Source organism: Cygnus olor, chromosome 2 (assembly GCF_009769625.2).
Source record: "Cygnus olor isolate bCygOlo1 chromosome 2, bCygOlo1.pri.v2, whole genome shotgun sequence".
Taxonomy (NCBI): domain Eukaryota; kingdom Metazoa; phylum Chordata; class Aves; order Anseriformes; family Anatidae; genus Cygnus; species Cygnus olor.
Window position 1 is genome coordinate 158,226,476 of NC_049170.1, and position 12,899 is coordinate 158,239,374.

At 43.4% G+C, this 12,899-nt stretch overlaps 1 protein-coding gene across 8 annotated transcripts in view; it reads right to left on the reverse strand.

Moving 5' to 3' along the window:
* The window catches only part of TSNARE1 (t-SNARE domain containing 1), a 461,283-nt gene that overhangs the window by 306,210 nt on the left and 142,174 nt on the right, over nucleotides 1–12,899 (reverse strand). For all 8 annotated transcript variants that reach the window (XM_040547413.1, XM_040547407.1, XM_040547408.1 and 5 more), the window contains one exon: nucleotides 1,118–1,195. In XM_040547413.1, the coding sequence (XP_040403347.1) occupies nucleotides 1,118–1,195 (78 nt within the window). The remainder of the gene's footprint in view (nucleotides 1–1,117; nucleotides 1,196–12,899) is intronic.

The window sequence follows — 12,899 nt, forward strand, 5'->3', positions numbered from 1 at the left end:
AGGGCCTACCCAGCACCTAATTTCAGGCCTTCAACTTCACCCTCTGGGATACTGGAGAGCAGCAAGGTCTGTGTTGCAGGATGTCCTCAAGCTCTGACCCAAGGCAAAGATTATTGTCAAAAGCAAACTCAAACTTATCAATTCCTCGTAGTCATAGAAATCTCTGCACTTGAATTTGCCTGGCAGATGGAGGCATGACTGCTCTGCAGCATGCAAGAATCCTGATAGACAAAAGATGACTTCATTTCAGAAGATCTGCTTCCCATCCTTCTTCGAGCAATGATCCTTTTCTAGAAAGACTGGGACCTTTCCCCAGGACACATGGGGAGAACTACAGCAAGGAGGCCCTGAAATCCTTTCTTTACACCCAGTCCAGCGCAATGTCCCACCAGATCCCCTTAGACACAGATCAGACCAGAGAGAGAAAAGCTGGCCAGGTGATTCACAACATCAGCACCCAATGAATTTAAATCCTTGTCTGGCGGTAGTGTATTTTAGAACTCCAATATTATGGCATTAACTGCTATTCAACAATGTTCCTTTATAGCTACCTGCAAAATACATCTCTACATCCCACCCCAACAAGGCGCTGATGAGCCAGAGCACACCTCCAAAGGAGGGAAGCATTCTGCACCTCCAGTGTCCGGGGAGGCACGAGCAGGAATAGTGTCACTGCTCCATCTACAGAGTGAAGAATAACAGAAGAGTTTTGGTGTTGGTGTTTTTATAAGGGAGATGGATGTTTTGCAGGCTCGTGTGACAGGCTCTGAACACAGTAGGGCTGCAACACATTAGAAAATGAGTCTGGCTTGTTCCACCTTTCTGCGCTCTAACTCCCCATTGTAACAGATGACACAATTAAAAATAGAAAAGGATGTGGTCTCTGTAAGAATTGGAATATATCTGTGCCTGCTTAATGCAACATATGGTGGAATATTTTTACATCTTATAAAGAACTGTGTATTGGACATGTGCTGGTGCTCGTGAGATGCAGCAGTAAGAAAACTGCATTAATATTTGCTCCCTGACAACAGGAGCTGTCATACGCCGTGTACACGCACAGGAGTCATCAACAGGACAGCACACAATCGACTAGGAAACCTTTCATTATACGCACCATTGGAGTTAATTCGGAAGACGTTGGCTGAAGTCTCCTGAAATAGTTCCTGCAGTTCGCTGGGATCAATCTGGGTGGCTGCAAAGACAAAAAGGGAGAGACCTGTTAATAGTGGAGACTACCGTCACTTTGAAGGGGGCTCCCCTCCCAGCAGAGCCTCCAAAGGGGGATGCCCAGCTGAGAACCTTTACGATAGAGCTGTCACCAAAATACTATATTTTATATACACACAGGTTACAGCAACGATGATGTGCTGTCACACTCCACGCTGAGAATGGGCAACACCAACACCTGCAAAAAAGCCTGATCAGTCTCACCAGGCACAGAGAAACACCAGTAACATGGGGCTGGAGCACCCAAGTGATACAAAGAATATGGATTTTCTCCTGGAAAGCAAAATAATAATATTTGCTCACTGCAGTGTTGCTTCAGCAAGAAGAGAACTGATGGAGGACCCTGTCCTGTCCCAGCAGTGCTGTGCAAACCCACTGCAGCCTGAAGTGTTTCCTACTCAGCTGAAGGATGTAACAAAGCACTGAATCGAAACTCCTGCATGCTCTCTTTCATTAAAACACTTATTAACCATTAATTCATTGATGTGGGGTCCTCCTCACTGGAAATTTAGCCCAGCTAAGGGGTCGGATGTAGCCTTACACAGTGTGTGATCACTGATCACAGGCAGATACCTACTGCATCCCCATTTCCATCAGGTAGTAAAGGTGACGCTGAGATACAGCAGATAAGGTTTACATGGATCAAGGCAGCCTCTGCAGGCATTATCAGCAATTGGAATAGAAACGATTTCTGCTCATTTACCAAGTGGGCATACCAGAGCTGCAAATGAATGAGAAACTGCCACTTCATCCCCAGAGAAGGAGAGATATGAGGTTAGACTGGGCTATACCACAGAGAAAGGAACTGTTGCTTAAATAAACCTTAAACAAGGGTCGGGGTTTTGGTTGGCAACAGTCCCCAGAGACAGACTCATTTCCCCTTATGTCTTTAGCATCAGCATTAAGGCAGCAACTCTACAGCAGATTTTCCCAGGTTTTGCCCCATTCTGCCTCCCACCCGGGTCAGCTTTTGCAGGTTTCCCAGAAACTGCTCTACCTGAAACCTTGGCCAAGTCCAAAGCACCGCAGGGCTTGTCCCTCCGACACTGAAACAGCTACAGCACAGAGCTGCAGCATTACAGACACTCAGACAGGAGCTGTTATTCATTTTTTTCAAGTCAGGAGACTGTAATTGCAACATATTCTGCATCCCCTACCCAGATTTCTCTACGCTGTTAAAGCACTGCGCTCCCAGCCTGCATTTGGAAGAGCAGAAAGTCAAGGGTGGGGCAAGGCAAAACTCCACAAATCTCAATCAGAACAAAAAGCCCTCCCCATGCACTGCTCTGGGTGGCCCTGAGGACGTCCCCCAACACTTCAGGACAAGCCTCATGTTCAATCTGGGCATCCAGGGGGTTTTCCACTGCTTCTCACCCATCTTGCCCACAGCAATCCTTGTGTGAGACGATTCGGCCCTGTCCCAGCCATAAATAAAGTCCTGGCTCAGTCTGTCAGGTTGACACAAATCCAGGGCATTAAATGGTGTTTAATCAAAGTGCACAGGGTCTCATTGCCAGAGATTTCCCCACTCTTCTCCTTCCACAGCTCCTCCTGAATCAGCTGTCCCAGACACTCCTCTCCGCCACTTCATGTGTCGGGCTATAGAACAAGAAATCAGCTTGGGCTTGTCTGTCCCCCAGGAATTTCACTTGTTACTAACAAGATCCAGCTTTCATTAAATCACTGAGAAAAGAGCAGCACAGGATAAGGTTTTAGATCTTTACAGGCTGCGCAGACCCTGGTTTCAGGAGGCTTTTCTTGAATTTTTCAACAAAATTTAAATTTCTGGGTTAGTAATAGGGGAGGATGGGCACATGGTGGCCAGGACAGGGTTTCAGGGCAGTGGCATTTCCAGTTGCATGTAGCGGTCCACGCATTTTGTGATAGAGGTTCTTTGGATGGGTATTTTTTAATTTTTTTGGGGGGGAGGGAAGAGTTTATTTATGTGCTTATTTCCACGTTGTTGGGTAAAGCCCCAGATGAGCCACCACGCAACCAAGTCAGGGTTGTAAATTCCTCCAAATCCCCAGTTTCAAGCACCCAGCAAGGGACAGAATCACATTAACCACCCCCCAAAATTAACCGACCCCAACTGCCCAGAAATTCAGGGGCTGATCTGGCAGAGCAGGATACATCCCATCTCCCCTGCTTGGCCACGGAGAGACCAACTTGCTCATCCTCTACCACATTTCCCTAATGGAAGAGAGGCAAAATAGGACAGGACAATGTGTGAGGACCATACTTTAAGGACATGGAAATATTTAACTTTTTAAGCCTCAGCAGGATGATACTTATTTTGGCTGGATGCATGAGGGCCATGAGATGACGAACTCCCCCTTCCAAGGCTTAACGTCTCAACCCATAAATATCTAGCAGAGAGACACACCTCACCTCCAAATGACAAACAAACATGAATAAAATAAAATAAAATAAAATAGTGGATGCAACCTTTGGCCAGAATTTCCAAACGCTTTGAAAATGCAATGCTCGGTGAATTGATTGTCTAACAAAACTGAACAGAATCTGGCTTACCATTTTCTCCATTTCCCTGCACCTGGACTTTTATTTTGTGTTGGAATATGGTGCCGGCTCTGTTTTTTTTTTTTTTTTTTTTTTTTTCCAGGAAAGATAAGTAAATAGTAGCAGGGATGTTGTTTTACACTGCTGCTGCAATTTCGAGCTTCCACACGTCGCGCAGAAATGTTGTAACTATTCATGGAGGATTCAGCAGTCCAAGCAGACAAGCAAAACAATTTAAAAACAGCAGCAGAAAGCAAAGCAAAAATGCATCTGTACTGCCAAGCTAAGTGAAGACATATCAAGACTGTGAAAGAAAGTGAATGTGAGGCACATTTGTGTCTAATAAAAAATTAAATGTCTTCGACTGCATAAAGGGACTGCTAAAATATTACGATTCCCTAAGAAGGAGCATGAGGCTGCTGATATGCAGTAAATACTTGCCATGCCCCTACGCTAATAGAGGTCGGTTCCACAATTGGGAAAAGGTGATTTTTAATTACACCGTGGGTCCTGAAAGCCAAGAGGAGTTTGCAGTGGAAATGTTACAGAATCCTGCATCCAAATTGCTTCTTCTCTGTTTCCTTAATGGCCAAAACTACTTTTATAACTTCCAAGTATTTTCCTCGTTTGCTTTTCCAGCAGAATCCCCTTGGCGAAGGACAGGACAAGACCATTTCCTATGCTACCAACTCCACCTCCTCCCCACCCAGCAAATAGTGACAAACCAATGCATTTATTTCAACTGTGAAAGAAGCAGCAGCCAACGATGGCATTTCTGAAATATTCCTACTATTTTGTAGGAAAATAGTTCAAAATAAACATTGAGAGAACATATACACCAGCAAATAAGAGAGGGTTAGGGGAAAAAGATCGTATTTTAGCATTAGCTGGCTCCCCAGCTCTGTTTTGGACCAGGCTTTGCCAAGACAAACTCCGGAGCTGTTTGGGGCACAGTTTATCACAGAGATTGCTTCTCTGGGCAAAATCAGTGAGACTGCGGCAGGTTTGCCTCCAGACGTGCAATGCCATCTCGGTTACCCGCTATGTGTAGCCTGCAGCCTGAGTTCTGTGATACCCCTTGCATTTTGGGCTGACCAAAACCAAAAAAAAAGAAATAAGAAGAAAGAAAGGAGACAAACACCTCAAATACCCTTGCAAGCCTCAGGCATTATTTTTGCAACTATTATTCAACTAGAGACCAGAATGCTTTCCATGTCCCAGTGCAGTTATAAACCTCAACCACTACCTAAATTGTCACCTCCAGGAGACACTCAGGATGAGAACCCGTGGGAGAGAGGGATGTGATCTGGTCGTTGCTCAGACCAGAATGTAACTGGGGGGCTCCTGGCTCTTGGTTTGCTTCCCCCGTCCTGCTCTGAAGGAAGAAAATGCTGCTGCTGCTGCACCTGGGCGTCCTTGGGGCTCTCAGGCCCTTGGACAAGCAGCAATTTGCTTCAACCACCACTGACAGCAGTTCTTGCAGGGGAGATATCTGAGCGAGCTGGTGAGGAAAAATGATTTCTGGTTCCTCTGTGAAGCCTGAGCAGGCTTATTGGGTTTTGCCTCTACTGATCTGGATATAATTAATGTCCGAAGGGGATAGCTGGAGGTGCAGGACAACATGCATGGCAAAGGTATATACAGGAACATCCTTGTGCTTAATGCTAATGAAAACTGCCCATGTTCCCCACGTTAATCTTCCTTGCCTATTAATTATTTCACACCAATTTGAAGCTCCTAATGGCTTTTCTGCAGCCAGGTGAAGTCAATTGCCTCCATGATCTGAATGTTGTAGCAAACCCAAAATAAGTCAAGAGTTGCAGAAAAGAAGAGACAATAGTTGAAGCAACTCCAATAAAAAGGGAAAAGAGAAAAAAACAAGACAAGCATTCAATCTTTCTACTTACAGCACTAAATGAGGCTGCAGAACTCAGCACCTCGGGTTCAATGCAAATATCCCCAGTGCACCACTGTGAGCTATGTGTGTCTCTGCAGCATAAAACACAGTCACAGATTTCCTGCATCTTTGCCCATCTGAAAGATTTAACTCAAGTTGTAACACCAGCTTTTGCTGGGAAAAAACCTTTCAGCAGAAAATTATCCAGTAGCCATACTCCCCTTCTGTGCTGTGAAACTCCTGCAAGGAGAAAAGTGCTGGCAGGGAGCAAGCTGCACGCCGTGAGGTCAAACCATTCACCCTACATCCTTGATTCACCCCTACCGATAAAGATAAAGGACTGCACTCAAACCCTGTGGCTTTAACTTTTCACAACCCAGCTTAAGACACATCTGACCTATCAAGAGCCCCGCTCCTTCCCCAGGACCAGGTGATCCATCAGAAGGCTTCAATTCCCCTCTAGAAGACGTCTCATGGCATTGTCCTCAGCTATCCAAGAGAGCAACTCTTTCCTGAAGGCCACGATCCACAAGAGCCACGTTCCTTTGGCACTGGGAAATCGACCTCAGGGGAGAGAAAAATGTTCATTTCTGGTTGCTGTTCCAAGAGTGAAGGACAAGCTCTAGAACAAAATGCTAAATTCACATCTTTAATTTTTCCACAATGATTGAAGTAAAAATGAAAACGCAGAAAAAAGATAAAGGAGGCAAAGAGGAAAGACAAAGCTGCGGCTTGTCGTGGGGAGGACAGAGAAAGAAAGAGCCACAGAAAAGACACAAACACACAAGAAGTGGTGGGTGCACAGACACAAATGCCTACAAAGACCAGAGAGAGCCCTCATACAGCACCCCGGGGTACTCCTCTCCATGGACTCTCTGGTTTCCCATGGTTCATGCCAGTCCTCAGCCTCTCGTGTTGCAAGAACACTCTTCTGCTCTTCAGCTTCATTTCCATTTCACATACACCACAGGGACCTCATTTATCCTCACCACCTCTGCTCTTGCATAGAAACTGGCCAAAAAGCTTCAACAAATACCGGCATAGAAAGGATTGGCCAAGAGCGTGTTGGGACAAGGCCCCTCTCCTCAAGGAAAAGAGCTTAAAATAGAAAGGGAAGTGGAAGGGAATGGAAGGAGCTGCATCGTGTCTAATGTTGTGAAGTTGCTCCTGGCATGCAAGCTTAGGAGGTTTTTCCTTCTTCCTGTTGAAGTTTGAGCGAAATAACTGATAAAGGGAAATGTGAGCAAAAATCACACTCATCAGGCAGCATGCTTTCCACCAGCATTGGAAAACATGATGCTGCTTCACGTGGAAATGCTCTGAAGCTCTCCGCTATGGATTCGTACAAAAGATTTGGATGTCCTCAGCTTGGCCCTAACACCAAGGGGCGCACTGAGGGGATTACACATTTAACAAATGGGCTAAAACCAGTGTTTGCATCAATCTTCTTCCAACCCCCCTTCTCGTACAGTGGGATCACTGTATTCGGGAACTCAGTTACCTGTTAGGTGGGGGTCTGGGTTTGCACTGACGCTCATAAACTCCTGCTCATTTTTATGAAATTGCCTTCCTGGGTTGGCCTAATACCCCTGAACAAATAAAAGACATTTTTCCTACATTTCTTAGAAATTAAGCTTTACCTGAAGAAGGTATTAAGGCAAAGGCATCTCAGCTGGGAAAACCCATTTCATCCCATCCATCTGAGAGGGAGATGCGTTTAGGTAGTGAAGAACCTGCCTCCTCCTATTCTTCCCAAGAAAAAAATACAAAGCTAGGAAGTCACCCTGCCCTCAAAGCCCTGCTTTGATGAAGTACCTTACTTCCACCTTATCTCCCACCAGATAAACTAGCAGAAAAAACAGAGAGCAAATGAGACAAAAAACAACCACACTACTTTAATAAATTATTTTTTCCTTGAATGACCTACCACATCTATAGCAAGTTGACTGGGGCAACAAAGATTTATCATTTCCACACCAAGTTGAATGCAGGGGCTAAATTCAATGAGTGCAGAAGACCAAGGAGGTAAAGCATGCAGAGAGAATCACTTCGACTTAGAAAGGACCCCATCCAGTCATGATTTTTTTTATTATTATTATTTTTTTGTGTCTGTCTGCTCTCTGAAGTAGAGTTTCCATACATTAACCTTTCTAAACTTCTGAGGTTTGTGCTTTAGTTAACACGTCCCTAGAGAAGTAACTGCAACGCACGGTGTCTCCACTACAAGTGTTCCTGGTAGAGCTAGTACGTTTTAACTGGAGCTCAGCAGGGCTCTTTCTTGGAAGATCCTAGGAAAGAAAAATACTTACAAATATAAATACAACACATTTCTCTGAAAGGAATAATAAACACAGAGCCTACGCCAAGGAAGAACACCAAGAAGCTCAGAAAAGAGGTTATAGAGGCAAAGGTTTCTCACGTAGGTGAGGTCTAGGGCAATGGGACCAAAACTGCAGCTTGGCAAGGGTCTGTGCTCTTTTGTTTCCTTTTTTTTTGGTGTGTATGTTAATAAGCAGCTGCTGAAGATGAACATAATGAGCTGTTCTAGGTGCACGGCCAGTGCTGGTGTCTCCTCAGCCCTACGGCTTGCCCTGAACGTCCAGCAGAGCAGGACAGACAACGCCAATATACCGGCTTGCAGGGAGTCTGGCCAGGAAGATGTGCAGTCTTGTTGGAGATGCATGGCTCAGCTTTGCCAATTCACCACGGATCCACACCCCAGAGGAGACGTTTCCACCATTCTCACAGCAGTAGTCAACAAAACCAGCCCCTGCACCCACTCACGCAGTACTAAGGCAAGAAAGAGAGATGTCTAAAGAGGGCATCAAGAGAAGAAGCCACCTCTAGACTCACACACTCCTTCCGATGCTACCAGTATTGGCTCTTGGCCAAGCCGTGTCCTCCTTGGAGATCACCATGCTACTCCACATGGCCAGGCATATGAGCCACATCAGCCCACCCTGCTCAAGCGTTGTCCAGCTCTGAAGGTCTACGTCAAGACCAGAGAAGCTACGACTGAAACCTTGAGAGATCACACGTGCAACCTTAACGAGAAGCAGAGCTTCAGAAGAAGCGTTAGGGAAAGCTTCTGTCATGAAGTGTTACTGAGAAGTTTGGATACACCATAAATGAAGAGGAGTAAAGGAAAAGGCGTGAGATGATGCAGAAATACTGGATAGAGGCTGCCTTCAGCTCACAAATACCAACAAAACTCCACAATAAAAGCCCCAACCACCCAACTATGTTTATTACATTATGACTCTACCAGTTTATTATAATTTATGAAAAGCAAATAAATAAAAAACCCACTGCCTTCTAATTCTTCAAACAAGGAAAATAGTAGCTCTTGTTAATTTAGTAGAAGGAAATGTCAAAAGACTCATGAGACCATTACTGGAACAAAAAGGCTATCGCTTCATGGCAGCAACATGATGGCTAAGAGTGATGTGAAAGTGATCTGAAGGTCAGGCTGGCTTGGTAGCCCCTGGGAAATTACTTGGTGGGATTCTTGGTCCTGTTTCACCTGCTCAATTCTCCATAAAATTAATAAAGTAATTCGGAGAGCAATGGAAACTTTCCCCACAGAAATCCCCATTTACAGAGAAGCACGTGTCCAAACAGAAGAATTAGAAAACTGATTTTCTGTGATGGCTAACTGCAAAACAGACTTAAAATTGTAAGTAAAATTTTATGAAGAATAAATACAGATTAGAACTATGCAATGGATTAAGAAGCTGCTTATTCTGGCAGTGTGGAATTCTGGCTTCGCTTGGACAGTTTTACAATTAAGAGTTTTCCTCCATTTTTAAACAAAGAGGAGGCAAACATTAAAGGTTTTGCATAATTCTGATGTGTTACCAAAATGTAGTTGAGGAGCTTTTAAATAAAACAAAGCACTTTGATTTTTTATTTTTTTTCAGTAGAGGTGGATTAGGAGAGAGTTAAAAAGATGATTCATTTTTGATTGAAATAAATCAACGTACTGGAAAATATCAATTCATTTGCAAAGTTTCCCTTCCAAATCCCATTGCTTCCTGCTTTCCAAGATGGAAAGTCTAATCATGTTCCCTTCTTCATGCTCCAAAGCAGCAGCAGAACTATGCATAATGGCAGAGTCTGCCTGCATTTTTATAAGGATACCCAAATTGTTGAAAAAAAGGCAATTAAAGTCATTTGGCAGATTTTTATTTTTTTTAATGACGATGTGGTATAAGTATATAAATAAAACCTCTGTGAAAGCCATTTTTTGTTTGCACTGCTATATCCCCAGGATAGTCTGCAGCACTGTGCTAACACAAACACAGACACAAGCACCAACAGTATGTGAAAATGCAAAGGATTGACTGAAAAACAAAGTGAAAAGGATTGATCTTACACTCACTGCCCAAGCTGTAGGAAATGTAAAGTGAAAACAGCCAATGAAAATGACAAAGAACACAAATATTTTTGAAATGTTATTATTTGAGGATTTCCAGGCTATATAAGTTACAAAATAATGTTGTACAGCTCTTAATCAGTCTCACTTCTGGTCTTATTAATGCACTCAGCACTAATTGCTTACAAAACACCCTTTAAAAGATCTAGGCTATTAATGACAAAATGGAGATGACTGTTTGATTTTTTTTTTATTTATTTTTTCTGATTAAATCTGTGTGATGCAAGGGAGTGGTATCAGAAAAATCAGCCATATGAATAAAAGAGAAACCTTTAAAAACATTAAAACAAGGTGCTTGCCAATTGAAAATATATAAATAACCATATATTTTTCATGTCTGGTAAATTATGGATACTATAAGCCAAATTCTGATATCTAAATGCATGTACCAGAAGGGCCCCTGAATATTGGATAAAAGGTTAGCAATAAAACTGAATGGGAAAGGCAGATCCCAGCAGATAATATGTATAATTGATGATTTATCCTTACTGCCACTGTACCAGAGGGCTTCCAGTCGTGGGATGAGCCACTAATGGGAACTGTAAGGACAGTGACAGTGACCATGTCCAGACTGCGGTGATGCTCCAATGGAAACGAAGGGTGGGCTGGGAGAAGGGATTGCTCCTCGCTGCATTGGTCTGCGTTGGTCTTAGCACATGCAAGTTTGTAGAGAAGAGGAGTTGGCGGAGGACAGCACAGGGATGAGACCTCTGCAGGAATAGGTGAGCTTCAAGTGTCACTGCTGGATCCCAAGCTTGCTTCGGGGTCAACTGTGTTTGTTCCAGCACAAGGCTGAAGAAGCTCTAGTGCAGAAAATGCTTCTTCCCCATCTCCTTCCTCTTCGTCACCTCCTTTGTTGGCCAGGAAAAATAAATTCAGGTCATCTCAAAGGTACAGAAGACAAATTGCACCTGTTGGGATTAGAATCAGCACCCTTGAGGAGCCCTGCACTGTCCCGGAGATGTTTTAGCATCATAACAGAGATTTTATAAAGCAGAGGTCCCAGAGGGATGAAGTGAGAGCTGGTATAGTGAGATAGCAGAAGGTACTGAAAGACGGGGTGGATGCAGTGGGAAACAGCGATGGAGCAATGCCACAGCTGGCATCTACCTGCAGGAAAGAAGAGTGCTCTGTGGAGCAGATCTCCACAAAAAAACAAGCTCAGAATAAAAGCAGCGAGTGATACACCCTCCCCTTCCGCGGCGCTTTGCTCACTAGCAAAAAAGGAGCAAGGTAACTTATCACAAGTCCTAAAGGGGACTGAAAAAGTGCAATACCCCCTTTGCCATTTCTTGGTAAGCTTTATCTATATTTTTAAATAAGAAAGCTATACGGATATTTTATGCAGAAAACACAGAGCACCTTCCCAACCTTTACTGAATGGAGGAAGAGATTAACTTGTTCACCCAAGAGCAATGATAACAGAAACTGGCCCATGGAAACAGCTCTTTTGGGAGAGCATCATAAAAACCTGTACAACCATTTGGTGAGGGTCAAATAACATTGTTACTGCCAACCCTTTTGAGAGTCGCCTGGGATGTCCCGTGTAGACCTGCTCCTCCTCAGTTTGTGGGGTCAGCAGAAGTTGTAGCACCGGTCAGAAGTCATATTAATGGCCATAAAATGTCTTGTTCTTATGAAACTACTGCTGTAGTTATTCACTTGAAAAGAAAGGTTGTTCTAGGAGGTGTAGCTCAGCTGTCTCTCCCTGGGATTCCCAAAATCCCCGGGTTCTCAGTTCTCTGAGCCAGGGGAAGTGACTTGCAAGCCCTCCTATTGCTCATCGCCTGCGAGATGGTCAGTGTAGGAAAACATTACAAAATTGGTCTTTTTCTTTTCTTTTTTTCCATATATACAGAGGCACGCATTCAGCAACAATCCTTCCTCGTCTTCAGCAGTAGAGCTGAGCACAACTTTACTGCTACCTGGCCATTTGAACAAATAAATGAACAAACAAAAATGACAACAAAAAAAATCCCACTTTGCTATTTCAAAGACAATTTCAGGCATAATCTCATGGGCCTGTTAATCTATAAGGCATCCTCCAAATTATGCAGAACACCCCAGCCCATCATAATGCTAAATAACAAATAAATAAAAGACAAGAATTTCATTAGAAGTTTATGTTAAGCTACAGAAGAAATATAGTTACTCCATGTGTAATGGGATTTGGACAATGAACTTTACACTTCTGCTCTCACACTTAAAAAACAAAAAAAGAAAGAAAAGGATTGCATGGGTGTTAGTTTATTAGAGAATATTATATATATATATATGTAAAATATATATATAAATATCATATATATATATTATAAATGTATATTATATATATATTTTATATAGTCTTGCTTTCACGTGTATATATATATGTATATATAAAAGCAAGACTATCCATTCCCTACGGCAGGGGTAACACTGCAGCTCTCAGCCTTAACCTCGGGCCCATCTGTGCATTCAGATGTGAGACAAAAATTGGCCTTTTGCTGTTTAATTCAGCAGAACTTTGCTCTCTTTCTCAGCATGACTCACTAAAGATCTGCAGACCAGATTTTGATCTTCGTCTTCATCCAGAAGACTCTATTATGTGCTTGAACGCGGAATTTCTCCCATTCTTCCAAAATACAACTGAGACATGGGTGGATGTTTCTGCCTACAACATAAAAATCCACGGCACTAAGATACTGATGAATAAGAGGCAGTGGAAATGACAGGAATATGATGAAGAAAAGGCTGAATGCGACTTTTTAGACCACTGGTTTATTAGCTAAAGGGCTCTGGTTTAGATCAGCAGTTACAAAAGCCAAACCCAGTAAGCCG